Source organism: Podarcis gaigeae (genome assembly GCF_964106915.1).
Source record: "Podarcis gaigeae genome assembly, chromosome: 15".
Taxonomy (NCBI): Eukaryota; Metazoa; Chordata; class Lepidosauria; order Squamata; family Lacertidae; genus Podarcis; species Podarcis gaigeae.
Genome location: NC_139692.1, coordinates 45581650 through 45599034, shown reverse-complemented (window position 1 = coordinate 45599034; position 17385 = coordinate 45581650). Strand labels below are relative to the sequence as shown.

The 17385-nt window shown below is 49.7% G+C and overlaps 3 protein-coding genes across 3 annotated transcripts in view; 2 read left to right on the top strand and 1 right to left on the bottom strand.

Moving 5' to 3' along the window:
* The window catches only part of SUPT6H (SPT6 homolog, histone chaperone and transcription elongation factor), a 49594-nt gene extending 45278 nt beyond the window's left edge, over nt 1-4316 (bottom strand). Inside the window, exon 1 of the mRNA XM_083714988.1 lies at nt 3763-4316. The gene's annotated coding sequence lies outside the window, so the exon portion shown is untranslated. The remainder of the gene's footprint in view (nt 1-3762) is intronic.
* A 409-nt stretch (nt 4317-4725) lies between these two features.
* Nucleotides 4726-8369, top strand: SDF2 (stromal cell derived factor 2). Its single transcript, XM_083715288.1, has 3 exons — nt 4726-4987; nt 5985-6181; nt 7798-8369. The coding sequence occupies exons 1-3, from the start codon at nt 4741-4743 to the stop codon at nt 8083-8085; spliced, it is 732 nt and encodes a 243-aa protein (XP_083571414.1). The 5' UTR covers nt 4726-4740; the 3' UTR covers nt 8086-8369.
* Nucleotides 8370-11591: 3222 nt separating this feature from the next.
* The window catches only part of BLTP2 (bridge-like lipid transfer protein family member 2), a 43482-nt gene continuing 37688 nt past the window's right edge, over nt 11592-17385 (top strand). Inside the window, exon 1 of the mRNA XM_083714983.1 lies at nt 11592-12061. Within this exon, the coding sequence (XP_083571109.1) occupies nt 11991-12061 (71 nt within the window). The 5' untranslated portion in view covers nt 11592-11990. The remainder of the gene's footprint in view (nt 12062-17385) is intronic.

Sequence of the window (17385 nt, the reverse complement as noted above, 5' to 3'; positions counted from 1 at the left end):
TTGGGCCTGATCCAGCAGGCTCTTCTTATTGTTCTTGGCTCCTCCAGCATTTGGCACTGAGAAAACATCCATCTTCCCGCATTAATAGCACACAGCACTTACAGGAGAACACTTTAGAGCACTCCATGCACCTCACACAGCTTCTCGGTAATATTTGCAACAACCCTTATGCCAGAACCATTTCTGCCACGTTGCAGCTGGGGAGCCAAGGCAGAGAGCAAGAGAGTCAGCTAATTTGTGGACAAAGGGGTATTTGAAATGGGTGCTTCCCAGTCTCTGACATGATGCTACGGTACCTCTTAGCTTTTCATGCAGATCAGGCGTGGGGGACATTTGGTCTCCTGATGTTGCTGAACTACAACTCCCATCAGCCCTGGTCATTATATCATGCTAACTGGGGTTGACGGGGGCGCTGTAGTCGAAAAACATCTGGAGAGCACCAGGCTGAGGAAGGCTGCTGCAGAGGATGTGAAGTGGCATAGCTCCAGGGGAGAGCACATGTTTTGCATGAAGATGATCCCAGGTTCAATCTCCAGGTAGGATTCTCAACCTGACTCTCAACCTGACATCATGCGTAGCCATTGCTGCCAGTCAAAACCAAGCTAGGTGGACCTAGGGCTTGATTCTGTATAAGGTAGCTTCCTACATCCATCCAACTTCCCAGATCCATCATAAAAGATCTTGGAGACATAAAACAGCCAGCAAAGCACCACCCATGTGCTATCCATGTGATTTAATAATAATAATAATAATGCATAAATAAATAGGAGGAAACGAACAACCACCTTCCTCTTAAGTTAGCATAGATACTTTTTGCATCTCAGAGGGAAAGATGAGGATGCAGAGTGGAGGATGTAAGCCACAGCCTTCTTCTGGTGCCCCCCCCAGATGTTTTGGGTTATGACACCCATCCGACCCAACTAGGACAGCCATGCTCCCATCAGATGGCTGTGATGGCTGAGGAGGGCACAAGGTTGGCAAAGCCTGCTTTAAGGAGTCACTGGTTTGCTACCTTTGATGGAGACAGAACCAGGAGCTCCATAAGACTAGGGCAGTGATAGCCAAACTCAGCCCTCCAGCTGTTTTTGGACTACAACTCCCATCATCCCTAGATAACAGGACCAGTGGTCAGGGATGATGGGAATTGTAGTCCCCAAACAGCTAGAGGGGTGAGTTTGGCCATCACTGGACTAGAGCATAAAAAGAGCAGTGGCCAGTCCAGCCTCCTGTTCTCACAGTGGCTAGCCGGATGTCCGCAGGCAAGACCTGAGTGCAGCACTCTCCCCTCCTGTGGCTTCCAGCAACTGGAATTCAGAAGTATCCACACTGTCACTAGTAGCCATTAATAGCCAAGCAGGATTCCTGCACAAAAGCACCCATTGTCAATAGCACCGACCTTTTAGACTTTTCCTCCAAAAAGAACAGGACTGGCCCTAGGAACAGGGGGTTAAAAATGATAATATAAGCAGCTTCAAGGAGCACAGTGGCTGAGATGTGGCGTAGTACAAATATGGTGAACCATGATCCTACCTGCTGCCCTCCCCACCCCCCAGAGCAGGCACCAAAGGGCCTCTTTTTCCTTAATGGCTGATGCTTCTGAACAGAAGGGGGAATTCCACCCTGGCTACAGAGAGCAATTTGGGAGGTGGGGAGAAGGCAAGGAAAACAAGGAGCAAGTGCCTGAGACAGTAATGCAGGAGGATTCTTCAGGGGGATCCCTGAGCAGAAGAATCTGTGTAGCTTAAAAAACAAGTGCACTTATTACATCAGGATATTTTCATGGACTAGAGGGTATGCTGCAGTCTATAACAAAGGGGGGGGGCATAAGCAATGAATGTGCTAGCCTTTCAGATAGCACAAGATTCTTGGTTGGGTGCCTGGTTGTTTTTTTAAGCCACTAAGGAGGAGGATAAATGCTTTTTTAAAAAGGAAATTTTCAACCTGTTATAAGAATTCTAAAGTCTCAAATATAAAATGTTCATAAACTTATAAGGCAAACACATACATAGGTATATAAATCACATGTCTGAAATAGTATGACCTCAAATATTCCTCTGCAGTTAAGGGAAGCAAATGGGGAAAGTCTTCCTATTGTATTTTTTGCATGCAAATCTTGTCTTAAGGATGCATTTGGGTATGAATAAGGTGAGCCTGTGACCTGGATTTGGGAATGATAAAGTATTAACCATAACAAAAGAATGGCCAGACTGTCCAAGTAATGCAATCAGTGACCATTATCATGTATCCTGGCAGACCGGATTTCTGCTATAGACTGCCTCCTTCTGTGATGTATTTATGATGTTTTGGGGTGGTGGTCTTTTGGCTATAGGGTGGGCAATCTGAAAAGTCTATATAAGGGCTTGAACACCATTGTTCAAGGCTCTCCTCCCTCCTGCTTGTGGGGACCCTGTTGCAACAGTTCCTTGAATAAAGACCAGGCTTACTAGCTGCTTTGCTTCTCAAATACAGTACACTCTGGTTGGCCTCTGTTATTTCCCCCTACTGATAGGGAACCCTCAAGGACTGTATAAGGGTTCCAGAATACCCCATAAGGGAAAGGGAGCAGTTCATTTCTCTTGTAACAAACCCCACACCAAATGTTATTTATCCAGTATCAGCAACAGAACACCAAAAATGTCTCTAAGTGACTTACGGAAAGATCAAAAGCCATTAAAAACCACAACGTAAACGCGGATTTCATTACAATGGTTTCGGTAAACAAGGGGGTGAAAACACCTGTGGTCCTCCAGATGTTCTTGTACTCAAACTCCCGGTAGCCAGCAGATTTGGAGAGGTGGGCAGAAATATTACAAGCAGCACTTCCACCCGCCCCTGTTGGCTCCACGCTGACAATACTAAGCGGAGTCCAAGCCCCCGCGCACACCCCAAACACCATCATGTTCAGTAATGAGAGCAGAAAGGGAAGTCCATCCCGCGCCCCCCCCATCACCATGATTAATAGGAGGAACACCAGTAACAAGCGAATCCCACCCCTCCCCTCCAATCACGATTACAGATAGCAGCAGCAAGGAAACTGCAACCTCGGTCCTGTATACCTGAAGGAGCGTCTCTACGCCCATCGTTCTGCCCGGACACTGAGATCCAGCTCCGAGGGCCTTCTGGCGGTTCCCTCATTGTAAGAAAGGCCCTCCCTTCAGATGTGAAGGAAATAAGCAGCTATCTTCTCTTTAAAATACATCTGAAGGCAGCCCTGTTTAGGGAAGTTTTTAATGTCTGATGCTGCATTGTTTTTAACACTTGATTGGAAGCCGACCAGAGTGGCTGGGGAAACTCAGCCAGATGGGAGGGGGGTATAAATAAAAAAATATTATTATCCCTTGGTATTTTAATATTTTGTTGACGTGGCTGGGGAAGCCCAGCCAAATGGGCGGGGTATAAGTAATAAATTATTATTATTATTACCCCCACGAGCCTCCCTAACAATTAAGACCCTCTCTCCCCCCCCCGGTCCTTTTCCTCCCTTCCTTTCTCTTCCCCCGCCACCCCTTCCTCGGTCCCTGCCTAAGTCCCCCCTCCCCAAATTGGACGACATGAGACCAGGCGCCCTCCCCCCCCCCTGCACCCGCTTCCCCCCTTCCCCGCCTGGGCCCGGAGGAGCCCTGAAGGCGCCGCGAGGCCTCGGAGGCGAAGCCCGACACCCCCCTTCAGCCGGTCCCACGGGGGGGAAGGAGGCCGGCCTCCTGGGCACCGCAAGGCCTCAGACCCCCTCGTCCCCGCCGCCCTCCCACCAGGCAGCCTCACCTCCTCGGTCGGGGGCCGCCCACCCAGCCGAGCGACGGCGACGGCCTATCGCAGGCAAAATGGAGGCCTCGCTCCGTCAGCCGCAGCGGCGAGACTGGGGGCGGGGAGGGAGGGAGCAGAGGAGGCGTCGGGGCAGAGCGGCCTCAGGGGGGACTTCCGGTTCTCCGGGCCCATTTCCGGCATCCTTCCAAATACCCGTATGCGGATGATGAGGATGAGGATGATGACGACACAACGACAGTAATTGTTATTTATATCCCGCCCATTACTCTGACCGGCTTCCGGCAAAATAAAATAAAAAGTCCAACATTAAAAGCTTCCCGATGATCTTCCCCCAGGCCTTCGGCTCTTAGTTACAACCGGGGTCTGCTTGAGGTGGGCGGGATGCTTCGGCCCTGCCTTTTCTTCCCCCAAAGGGGGATTGGGGCTGCATTTTAGATAATCTCCATATGTTTTTCTCCTGTTTTACAAACACGTGTTTCTTTAAATATTGATCGCAACTCGCTTTTGAGTTCCCCTTGGCTAAACTTGGCCCTCCAGTTACTTTGGGACTACAATTCCCATCATCTCTGACCACTGGTCCTGTTAGCTAGGGATCATGGGAGAAATTATAAGTTTTTAATATTTAACGCTGTACTGTTTTTAACATTTGATTGGGAGCCGCCCAGAGTGGCTGGGGAAACTCAGCCAGATGGGTGGGGTATAAATAATAAATTTATTATTCTTATTCTTATTTAAACACCCGGAAGTTCCCCTCCCCCAGCCCTTGAACCAGGGAGATCAGAGGCGCTCTATCTCGCTCCTCTTTCCCTTCATTTTACTGTACAAGCCTTACTCTATGGTCAGCCATGCGCCCCTCTTTCCTGAAACTTCCGCCCAGCTGCCTGTCTCTATGGTTCCAGGGAGAGTCCTCCCACCTCGCCCACGTCGGAACCGGAAGTAGCACCTGGCGCCGCTCCCTCCCTCCCTCCCTCTCGGATGGCGGAGCCTCTGAGAGGAGCTTCCGGTTTACCTCAGGGACGAGGAAGGCGGCGGCGGCGGCGGGCGATGAGGGCTGCGCGGGGCCGCTTGTGGGCGGCGCTGCTTTTGGGCGTCGTGGCGGCGGCAGCGGAGGGCGGCGGCGACGGTTCCCCTTCGGGGCTGGTGACGTGCGGCTCCGTGGTGAAGCTGCTCAACCCCCGGCACGGAGTCCGCCTCCACTCGCACGACGTCCGATACGGCTCCGGTGAGGCCGCCGCCTTCGAGACCCTTCAAGTTCGCGGGGGGGGGGGACTGCCGATTGGCTGCCTGAAGCCCCGCCCCCATGGGAACAGGGGCGAGGAGGGCGGCACTCTGTCCATGCTCTTAATCTCAGGTCGTGGGTTCGAGTTCTGGGTTGAGCAAAATATTTCTGGTGACCTGGTATACAAAACAAGTGAACAAATAACAACAGAAACTGTTGTTAGGTTTATTTATATCCCACATATCTCCCCCCTCTCCGAACTGGGTCTCAAGGAGCTTGCAAAAACCAAAACAAACACAGAAAATACACAGGAAGTTGATATATAATGGTATACAGTGCTACCTCAAGTTACATACGCTTCAGGTTACAGACTGCTAACCTAGAAATAGTGCTTCAGGTTAAGAACTTGGTGCTTCAGGATGAGAACAGAAATCGTGCAGCAGCAAGAGGCCCCATTAGCTAAAGTGGCGCTTCAGGTTAAGAACAGATCTCCGGAACAAATTAAGTACTTAACCCGAGGTACCACAGTATATAGGAACTATTCAGTTTAATTCAACAAAATGGATGAATTTGATTCAAAGATACCATCTTTTCAAAGAAAGTCAAGCAAAGTTCTTAACCCAAGGTACTATTTCTGTAACCTGAAGCATCTGTAACCTGAAGCGTATGTAACCCAAGGTACCACTGTGGTTTTTTTAAACGAAGGGCAATGTATAAAATCTAATCATGATAATAATGCAAATTAATTTAAGAATCATTTTAACCAGGTCATGGGTAGACCCATTTAAATTATGTTTCTTTTCATTATATTTCATGTGACAGTGAATTAAGAAACAAGGAAGAGGCCTTACTCTTTTTTCAATATCTATGCAGAACTATAGACCCCTCCCTATATGTCATAGAAGCACACGGACAAAGAACATTTCAGATAAACTTGCAGGCATCATGCCTGGAAGAAGGGGAGAGTGATGCTAACTTGTGGGTTCCTTTCTCCCCATAGGCAGTGGGCAGCAGTCGGTGACGGGAGTCACGACAGTCGACGACAGCAACAGCTACTGGCGGGTCCGGGGTAAGACAGACACGGTGTGTGAAAGGGGCACCCCTGTACAGTGCGGGCAGTCCATCAGGCTGACCCACATCAACACCGGACGCAACCTGCACAGCCACCACTTCACATCCCCCCTCTCGGGCAACCAGGTGAGGCTGGTGGACTGGAGGTGGCGCAGGAGGAAGGCTCAACTTGCCACCTGTACTGCCAGGTGGAGGGTGGTGTCATGGACACAGAGGAACAGTGGGAGCTGGGGAACAAGGGAAGAAGACTCTGAGACCCCAGAGACTGGTGCTGGGACAATGATGAGTGATCAGAGGGAGCGGACTGGGGGGGGGGGGAGGAGGTGCCAGAAGCTGAAGAAGTAACAGGGCTTAGTGAGCTGGGAGAGTCTGTGACAGAGAGCTGTCCAGTATCAGAAGCGGAAGCTGATGAGTGGGAGGAGGAGAGAGGTCAAGAGGCAGAGAGGAGTCTGGCTGGTGAAGAAGCCCAGGGGTCTCTTCCTCCTGCTGCAACAAGCTCCTCTCCCCGCTATCTCCCAGAACCAGAAGCAGCATGAACAGGGCAAAGCGGTGACAGGCTTCACCCAGGTGCAGTGGGCTGTTGTGTTGGGGGTACAACTTTCAGTCTCGGCAACTGGTTCATGGAGTAAGACCTACTGAGGAGGAGCTGCTGTGCTGAGTGTGAAGATCATTTTTTTGGTAATAAAGAGTTAACTCCAACTCTGAACAGGAAGTATCTCCCAATCTTACCAGGAGATGCCATTGGGCATTGAACCAGGGACCTTATGCATGCAAAACAGGGGCTCTTCCAGTGATCTCCAGCTCTTTTCAACCCCAGGTTTCTATTTTGTTTTTGTTTTTCATGCCCCACCCCCAAGAAATTTGAATGCTTGATATCAGAACAGAAATGAGAGTCTTGGCCATAGCACACCTACAATGGGGCGGTCTCCACACCCCTTTCACATTGTGCTGCCAGCCCTGTGCTGGACGGCGTAATCACTTGCTTCTTCTCTCACATGAAAACAGAGTCATTGGAAAGTCTTGGCCGGCACCCTTTATGGTAAAGGTAGAGGCCCCCCTGACCATTAGGTCCAGTTGTGGCCGACTCTGGGGTTGCGGCGCTAGAGCTCTACAAATTCTAGCCCACTCTTTGCCACCCTGGTATCCCACCCCCACCATGTGTTTTGGAGGGCACCACCTTGGCACCAGCTGCTCTAGCTAGTGGCAAAGGTTCTCTGTCACTCGCCTTACAGTAGCTCTTGCCATTGATGAGTGTTTCATAGAACAGTAGAGGTGGAAGGGAACCCGACAGTCATCTAGTCCATGGGTAGGCAAACTAAGGCCCAGGAGCCGGAACCAGCCCAATTGCCTTCTAAATCCAGCCTGTGGATAGTCCAGGAATCAGCGTGTTTTTACATGAGTAGAATGTGTCCTTTTATTTAAAATGCAACCCTGGGTTATTTGTGGAGCACAGGAATTTGTTCATTTCCCCCCCCCCCAAAAAAAAATATAGTCCGGCCCCCTACAAGGTCTGAGAGACAGTGGACCGCCCCCTGCTGAAAAAGTTTGCTGATCCCTGATCTAGTCCAGCCCCTGGCAGTGCAGGAATTGCAACTAAGGACTCCCTGACTAAGGACCATCCAACCTTTGCTTAAAAACCTCCAAGGAAGGAGAGTCCACCACCTTCCAAAGGGAGGCTGTTCTCCTTTGAAGAGTGTGTGCATCTTTTAACATGGCCTTGTTCTCTGCCTTGTCTGTTCCAGGAGGTCAGCGCCTTTGGGGAGGATGGTGAGGGGGACTTCTTGGACGACTGGACTGTCCTGTGTGGGGGCAGCTACTGGGACCGGGACAGTGAGGTGCGCTTCAAGCACTCCTCCACAGACGTGCTGCTCTCCGTGACTGGCGAACAGTACGGGCGGCCTATTCATGGCCAGAGAGAGGTCCACGGCATGTCCTACTCCAGCCAGGACAGCTACTGGAAGGCGATGGAAGGGATTTTCATGAAGCCGTCCGAGTTCCTGAAGGCAGAAATCTACCACTCTGAGCTATGACAGCATCAAGGTTTCTCCCTCCTCTGCCAACGGTCTGGTGTTCAGGGCCAGCAAGCCCCAGGTTGATCCTTAGGCAGTTGAGGCTGCAGGTGTTGCGGTGGTGCTAAGACGCTGTCCTGTTGTGGGAATACCAGGACAAAGGTTCTCTGCCACTCCGTGGGCCGCCATCTGCAACCGCACAACAGTGTTCCCCCATCCCTCCTTCCCTGCACACCTATTGCTGATATTCAAGCACCCGTGTGCCTGGGAGTCAGCCATAAATAAATGCAGGTTATTCAAGCAGGTGCAATGAGTACTTTGTGGTTTTTCTCCCTTCCCTATCTTATGCTCACAGTAAGAACAGAAATCTTACTGTGAGTCAGCAGTGAGATTTCTAAAATGTCTGTTACTGGGTGTTCCCTTCTACCATCTCACAATTAATAGTATCTTCTGTTTCTCTCATCAGTTCTCAAAGAAAGGCATTGAAAGGAAGCCATTGGTGTTCAGCTACATGGCAGTTCCCCAGGACAGCTTAATGTTTCTAAAAAAAGTTATCGGGTGCAAGCCCACCTACGCTGAGCTCACAGCTCTTGGCTGGTCAATGGTAGCCAATATCGCATGCACACACTAAAGGTCTCTTCTGTATTTCTCCGCACTGAGAGGAAGAGGCCAAATGCATGTTCCCATGTAAGAGCTGGCTTTTCCCCTCTACTCTACTCCTCCCCTCCCTCCTAATTTTGGTGCACTGCGTCAGCTGACCCATCATTTCAGGACCCTCTCTCCACTCCCCATCAAGTCCTGTTTGCCCACAGCTCTTCCATGTAGCCGTAGGCAAAGGAGGAATTGCATCCAGGGGAGCAAGCGGGTTTTCTGGAGGAGGATTACCAATTTGCTTCCATCAACCTTGGAAAAAAGTGTTTTCAGGCTAGTAACTTGTGGGTTTGTTTACAGGGCTGGGAGCAGCACGGTCTGCAAGGGAATGCATGTGCTCATTTTTTTATTATTATTAGATTTATATACTGCCCTTCATCAAAAGATTCACAAGCTAAAACACACAGAGGTAGATTTTTAAAGGGGTTTTTTTGGTACAAAAAACACATGCATGTAAATAATAATGAATTTTATTTATACCCTGCCCTCCCCAGCCAGAGCTGGGCTCAGGGCGGCTAACACCAATAAAATCACAGTAAAAACATAAGGGGGGAAACAAATTTAAAATACAGGTTAAAATGCAATTTTAAATGCAGCCTCTTTTTGAAATAGCTGATAGATCAAGACCATAAGGGGAGAGCAACATAAGGGTCTGACTGAGGCCAAACCAAAGGCCAGGCAGAACAGCTCTGTCTTGCAGGCCCTGCGGAAAGATGTCAAGTCCCGCAGGGCCCTAGTTTCTTGGGACAGAGCGTTCCACCAAGTCGGGGCCAGTACTGAAAAGGCCCTGGTCCTAGTTGAGACCAATCTAACCATCTTGCGACATGGGACCTCCAAAATGTCATTTGTGGACCTTAAGGTTCTCCACGTGGCATACCAGGAGACGTGGTCCCGTAAGTACGTGGGTCCTGGGCCGCATAGGGCTTTAAGGGTCAAAACTAGCACCTTAAAATAGGATGGCATGGAGCCCTTTTTGCACATAGGATAAACTGACATGAGTTGGGCATAAACGGATTAGACCACTGCTGCCTGGAGACACTGCCTGGGTTTGAACCTGGGACCTTCTGTGTGCTTAGCTGACACACTTGTGCTTGCCCAAGGCCCTTCCTCATTCCCTGGTGAGAAATCTTGACTTGTGAAATAAAACTCTTCCTTGTCATTTTTTTCTGACATGTAGCGATCTCTGGCTATGCCAGTGGTGGCTGGAGCGAATGGGAATTGCAGTCAGAAACTTCCAGAGGTCACCTGCTTGGGGAAACCGGGTTAATGTTTGATTTTTATGAATACATTCCATCCAGTCCATGCTTTGTGACGTCCTGCGTTTGAACCAATAAATAGAATCTCTCCCTCCCATGCAAGTATCTGCTCCATTCTCTGGAGGCAGCTTTCCTCCAAGACCAGCTGTGGGGAACCTTTGGCCCTCCAGATATTGCTGAAATACAGCTCCCTTCAGCCACAGCAAGTGTGGCCAATAGACAGAGATGATGGGGTTGGCAAGATCTGGAGGGCTGCATGCTCGCCACACATTGCCCTACACCAACAGGGCCTTTTCTTCCCCTGCCTATAAAAAGAATGGTTGGAACTTGTCCTACGGTGGCATACATATTTGATGTTCATTTGTTTCATAAAATTTATATACTGCTTGATTGTTAAAAAAAAAAAGTGGTTTACAGAAATGATAAAGCAATAAAAATATTAAAAACCTAAATTAACAATAGAGGACTTTTGCAAAGTTAAAACAACAATAGACTAAAAACAGACTGAAACTCATATCAACTTTCTAAACATGTTTTTAGCAGGCAGCAAAAAGTTTGCAGTGAAGGCACCTGCCTAATATCAAGAGGCAGGGAGTTCCGAAGGGCAGGTGATTCCGCACTAAAAGGCTGAGTTCCCAAATGTGGAATGGGTGTTACATGGAACGCAGTGCTGGTCTTGGAGATGGGGATACAGGGAGGAGAAATCCTGCCTTCTCCACTCCTAGCCCTCCCTAAAAGCGATCCTTAAGGAGATTGCAATGCATTGGGGGGGGGGGAGAGTGTATGTTGTAGAGCAGACAATGGCACACTGCATCCCTTACAGACTTTTTTTTACTCATTGCAATAACAAGCTTGTTTTCCAGTGTAGGGCTAAAACTTTTCATATTTAAACAGTTAAATATTTTCAAGCACCTTGAATTTCTTTTTAAGTTCCACATTTAATCCATCTAAAAAGGAGCATATTATAATAGAATTGAAAGTTGGAAGGGACCCCCTGCAATCCAGGAGCGAAATAAAATACAGTACACACAGTGGTGCAAAAGCTAAATGCACTGTCTCTATTTACATAAGCCACTTTTCGCCCACTGGGCACCCTTCACATGTTTGGGACTACAACTTCCAGCAGCCCCAACCCACAGGCTGATTGGTGACAGCTGACCATTGCATGGCTGGATACAGTTGGGTGACAACGGCGGGGCAAAGACATCCTGCAGAGAGCGCGGCATTCTTACAGAACGAAACAAACCCTGGAATGCTGTTGGCTGAACAGGCGCTTCAGTACAAAGCCTCTGCTCATTCCTCGATTGCAAAGGGATTTTTCCGCCCTGTTTAGGGAAGTTTTTAATATTTAATGCTGTACTGTTTTTAACATTTGATTGGGAGCCGCCCAGAGTGGCTGGGGAAACTCAGCCAGATGAGCGGGGTGTAAATATTTAATAATAATAATAATAATAATAATAATAATAATAATAATAATAATAATAATAATAATAATAGTTTTCAGTTGGACAGGCCGAGGCCAGGAACTACATTTCCCAGGATGCTCCAGGAGGAGCTGGAGACAGGCGCGAGGGCCACTAACCCGCTGTTGCATCTGCCAAGTCCTGCGCCTTGCTGGGCGCAACAGAACCTTTCTCCACTCCCTCGGAGAGGGAGAGCCGGGCTGGGAAGGCAGAGGAGGGGGCTCGCTCAGCAACCCTCCTGGGTGCCTTCTTCAGGGCCCCCCTTTTTTGAACCCGGCCTCCGCCCTGCCCAGCAGCTCCCTCCGGCGCCGGCAGCCGCCCTGTGCCGAAGCGCTCTGTGCGCACTCGGAGGCTGGCACGCCGGCAGGCAGGGGCGGGGCTTCCCCGGAGAGGCCTTAGTCCCGCCCCTCCCCCGGCCCCCGGCCTATGGCTGCAGCGCACGGGGCCGCGCGCGCGCCTCCGCCTCCCCCGCCCTCCCTGCCCGCGCGCTCCCGCCGGCCCTTCCCCAGGCGCTGCCGGCGACGGGCGGTTGGAAGGAGCAGCCCAGGCGCCCCCGATGGCGGGCCCGGTGCTGGGCGCCTTGCTACTGGTCCTGCTGGTGCTACTGGGCGGCTTCTGCCTGGGGAGGTAAGGGAGATTGCAGCACTCTTTTTTTCCAGGGGGCATCGGTTTAGGGGGCGCCTTCCCCGTCCCCATTAAGGCCCGAGACCCTCCTCTGCCACCCACAGTTTGCCATGACCAGGTGGCACTGCCAACCTCCCTTCCCTGCTCCCCCCAGCCCCGAAAACTGTGCACCCCCTGCTGTTCACCTCTCTGCAGTTGGGCTGGCACTGCCACCCTGGCCTAGTCCTCCGCCCCCCCCCAGCCACTCTGCCCACTCTGGATGCCAGGGGGCACTGCCAGTTTCATTAGCCCTCTTCCTCTCCCAAATAATTCTGTGTGCCGCCCACCCTCCCTCATGCCAACTGGTCCCCCACCCTTGGTAAACGTTGCCACTTTTATCTGCCATGGCACAGATTGCCACCTTTCGTCAGCCTGGCACTCCTCAGATTCCAGGTAGCGTCGCCAGCTCTGGCCTCTGAAAGCCCCTTCTCTAAGTTCTGGACTTGCTCTAACCACTACACCACACTAGCTCTCCAAGGGCGAGGGACGGAATTGGGGAAGTCCTTCTGCAGTGGGGTGGCACGTCGGGCTTCCGTGGTGTAGCGTTGGAGAGAAGAGGCCAGGGTTCAAAGCGCCTGTTCTTCCCCCTCACCCAAAATACCACCCACAGGCCCCCCAACAGCCCTGTGAGGTGTGGGCACCTCCACAAGCCGGGGCTGCCTTACACCCACTCTGCGGGGCATCACGGCTGGCAAAGCTGCCAGTGGCTGTGCTGTTTGTTTTGTCTGCATCTGTGCCAGCCTCTCATTCACCCCTTGCCTGGCATTGCCTGTCCCACTTCGCCATCTTATGACACCACCGGCCCAGTCTTCAACTCCTTCGCTCCCCCAAATCTGAGCCCCTGGGGTCTCCTGTCCCTGGACTGCTGCCCATCCGGATGCCCACTGCTGACACTGCCCTTCCTTTTTTGCCCCCATGCTGGCATTGCTCCCAACTGGTGCCCACAACACTGCAAAGCTTTGCGCCTCTTTTTGGGGTTTGTTCTATCCCCCGATTCCAGGGTCTGATGATCACTTGCTGCATTTCTGTCCCACCTTCTTTCGAACTCAAGATCCTGTGCATGGTTCTCCTCGCTTAATTTCCAGCACAACCCTGCGAGGTAGGCCAGGCCCCCAGGGTCATACCCAGCAAGCTTCGTGGCCGAAGGGGGGGATTTGAACCCTAGCCTCTCCCAGGTCCTAGTCTGAGACTCAAACCCCGGGCACCCCCAAACTCGGCCCTCCAGATGTTTTGGGACTACAGTTTTTTTGTTTTTTAAAAAAGTTATTTAATCATTTTTTCCATACAAACAGCAACCACAAAAAACACATACAACAAAACCACCATAACACTAATAACACAATTTAACAATTCAGATTTGAGTACTGATATACCTATAACTACACCTTTTTATCAATATTTCCCCACCTCTCCTCCCTCCTACTTCCCACCACTTTCCGCCTTATCGCTTAAATACTACAGTTCCCATCATCCCTACGGGTCCTGTTAGCTAGGGATGGTGGGAGTTGTAGTCCCAAAACATCTGGAGGGCCGAGTTTGGGGCTGCCTGCTCTAACCACTACACCACATCATCCAAATATACCACCCCACCGTTTTCGCTCATTTTGCCCCACACAACCCGGGGGGGAGTGTGAGACGACGTTACAAGGTGCTCGCGAGAGGCAGTGTGGTGTAGTGGTTAGAGTGCCTCGCAGCTTAATGAACCTCACAGGGCTGTTGTGGGGATTAAATGAGGGCGGGGACATGCATGCCACCTTGAAAGGGAAAGGTCGGGACAGAAATGCATTAATACTGATTGCAATTAATAATACTCCTGATGACAGGAGTGCCCCTGAGCTCGTGCAGGGTGCTTTTCCTTTGCCAGTAAGCAACAGCAACTCACGTTTGTATCTGCCTGCACCCTTTGGGGCCTGGTCACAGATAGGAAGAGTCTTGCCCCCTGGGTCGTGCCAGCTGGCGGCTGATGGGAGTTGTAGTCGAAAACATCTGCCAGGCTCCAGGTATCCAAAGGCTGACTTAGAACGTAAATAACGGTGTCTCGAGTGTTCACTAGGAGATGTTGGTTGCAAAGGGCGGGGAGACCCCTTTTGTCGGGGTTCAGTTTGGGAACTATAGCACTCTTAAAGGACTGCGGGTGCCCCTTTGGGCTCCTCGCACTTCCGATCCCATAGGCCTTGTCTGGGTCCCGGGTGCGAGTCTTTCTTTCAGCCATGGTGGCGGATCAGGGTTATTTATGGCGCATCCTCAGCGATTGCTATGGAGTGATACAATCAGTTTCAAAAGGAGACAGGTTGGTCAAGTGCAATCCTTTTAGGGGGGAAAAGAGTTGAATTTTAGCAGAGCAAAATCTTCCTGTTCCATCGCGAGTCACTCTGTGTTTGGCTGTGAGCATTTTGGATGATTGTGGGGACAGCAAAGGCCGTGATATAAAGCAGGGACCTGAATTGAATAGCCATGAGGACTGAAGCCTTGCTTTACTTTCTCTAGGTGTAGCTCAGTGGCAGAGCCCCTACTTTGCAGGCAGAAGGTCCTAGGTCCAGTCCCCGATTTCTTCAGATAGGGTTGCAGGTTTCCTCTGCCTGAAACCCTGGAAGACACTGCCGGTCAGTGTTGAGAACACTGAGCTAGACAGAGCAGTGGTCTTACTCTGTGCAAGGTACCTTCCCATGTTCCTATTTAAGCCAGCTAATTATTAACCTCATGAGGACTAGCGTTTTAATTCATTTTTAGGGAAGAGGTGGTAGGGGGGACATCTGCTTTGCAGGCAGAAGGTCCCAGGCTCAATCCCCAGTGGCATCTTCAAGCAGAGCTGGGAATATCCCCTGCCTGAAACTTTGGAGAGCTGCTGCCAGTCAGTGTAAGGAATACGGAACTGGATGGATCAATAGTCTGGTTTCGACATTCTGAAAAAATGAGCACTCTAGATTTCATGGAATTGTAGAGGTGGAAGGGACCCCGAGGGTCATCTAGTCCAACCCCCTACATGGAACAGACACGATGGGGAGGTGAGGGGAATGGCAAGGGGCTTAGCTGTTGCAGCATAGATATTTTGCTCCAGTAGTGACGCTGCACCAGTGCAGAACTTAGAACCGTTGGGCGCAGAATTAAAGTTTCTAGTCCTTATTGGCTACTGAGAGATGGGATTGAGATGGGAGTGGGGAAGAAGGAGGAGAAACCTCCCTACTGTGAAAGGAAACGGAATCAAATTCTGTGCAAAATAAACCAATAGGTTTAAATGCTGGAGCTTAATTCAGCTTGCAGAATTCTACCTGCCATGTGGAATTTTGGATTGGAATCCTCGCTTTTTTTGTTTGTTTGCTGTTTCCTTCCTTCTGTTGTTCGTAAAAATATATCTCACCAGTCTTACGCATCTAAAAAAAGATGCAGTTCATTAAAACCAAACGAGCTATCATAGGCTAGAGTGGAAAACCAGTGAATGATGGCATTTGGTGAGAATTGAGGTGGATTTGTTATAGGAAAAAATAATATACCGTAGCACTCCTAAGATCCTCTTCAGCCATGTATGCTACTGGAAAGTGTTCAGAAGATCAGGGTGAGGAACTGTGTGAAGTAAGGTCAATAGTGTTTGAAGGCACACATTTGCAGGTTTCTTTTTTCTTTTTTAAAAAACCTGTTCAGCCTGTCCCCTGAAAGCAACCAAATCCAGTTCTATGCAACCTTCCAGGAATCACTTGCAAAAAAGGCAAAATTGGGTGGAGCAACCAAGGCACATTTCCCATTTTGGACGGTAGGCTCTGCTCATCCGTTTCCATCCAAGCAAGCAATCTCCTTTCCTGCAATTTGAAGCCATCACTTCATGTCCTGCCCTCTGGAACAGGGGGGAAATGAGCTTCTTCGCTCTTCCATTTGACAAGCTTTGAGATATTTGAAGATGGCTCTCCTGCCTCCTCTCAGTCTCCTCTTCCAGGCTCGACATCCCCAGCTCCTTCGACTGTTCCTCACCAGGCGCATGTGACGGACAGCAGAGCCCGAGTCTGGCACTGCAGTCCCTCAGGATTCCGCCAGAGGGCTGGAGCCTCTCTCCGATTGGCTGCTGAGAGGAGGGGGAGGAGCCAGCCATTTTGGCAGGAGAATAAAAGGCGCTTTTTCTGAGGGAGAGAGTCAGTCAGGGCTTGGACTGAGGGAGAAGTGGCTATGAGGGTTGAGGGTCTGGGGAGGAAAATGGAGGGCTGAGGCAGGAGAGGCACACACTGCGGGAATATTATTATTATTATTATTATTATTATTATTATTATTATTATTATTATTATTATTATTATATTTCATACCACACCCATCTGGCTGGGTTACACCAGCTACTCTGGGCAGCTTCCAACAAAAGATTAAAAATATATTAAAATTAAATTTTTTTAAAAGGCCACTCTTCCTCTTGGGAGAGATCTTCTGGATAGAGGAGGCTCCCAAGCCAGTCACAGGGGCCGAGGGGATTCCCTGGGATCCGGTATCCCAAATAAAATGCCTCAGGAGGGGCATTGCTAAGAGAGAGGGCATCTGAGGGAAAGGGCTCCTCGCTCAGGAGCCAAAGTATGAAGCGGCGAAGGCAGATTTAGCTGCATCCAAAATATTTCGCCGTAACTGACACCTGCCACAACTAAGTAAAGGAATGAGAGTATGCAGAAGCTCAGAGGAACATCTCAGGGCCGGATTTACGTATAAGCTAAACAAGCTATAGCTTAGGGCCCCACTCTCTTGGGGGCCCCCAAAAATGTAAAAAAAAAAAAACCTGGTTGTACATTTCTAAAATAGAAGATAAAAAACAAATAAGACAAAACCGACATACAGCAACAGTGTTTTGTGTTGTGTAGGCTCCTATGATGTAAGGAATGGGCCTTACCTGCTAGCCTGCTCCCTAAAATATCACTGGTTTGCTCATTTCTATATATCCAGTGGTCCCTTGGTTCTCAAACTTCATCCGTTCCAGAAGTCCGTTCCAAAACCAAAGCGTTCCAAAACCAGGGCGCGCTTTCCCTTAGAAAATAATGTAAAACGGGTTAATCCGTTCCAGACTTTTAAAAACAACCCCTAAAACAGCAATTTTAACGTGAATTTTACTATCTAACGAGACCATTGATCCATAAAATGAAAGCAATAATCAATGTACTGTACTATAAAGTAAACTAAGCAGTATTGTAGATGATAAAAATGAAAATTAAAAAAATTTCTTACCTGCACTGATGATAGTCATTGTTTGGATGGGGGGGCTTTTATTCATTTCCGCAGTCAAAGGGCAGCTGGACATATAAAGGGCCCCATTACCTTCAGTAGCT

Bases quoted from the DNA above. Each gene is read 5' to 3' on its own strand.
- SDF2 (XM_083715288.1), top strand. From the start codon at position 4,741: ATGGCGGAGCCTCTGAGAGGAGCTTCCGGTTTACCTCAGGGACGAGGA. The intron at 4,988-5,984 runs GTGAGGCCGCCG...TTCTCCCCATAG, and splicing joins CGACGTCCGATACGGCTCCG to GCAGTGGGCAGCAGTCGGTG. The intron at 6,182-7,797 runs GTGAGGCTGGTG...TGTCTGTTCCAG, and splicing joins CCCCCCTCTCGGGCAACCAG to GAGGTCAGCGCCTTTGGGGA.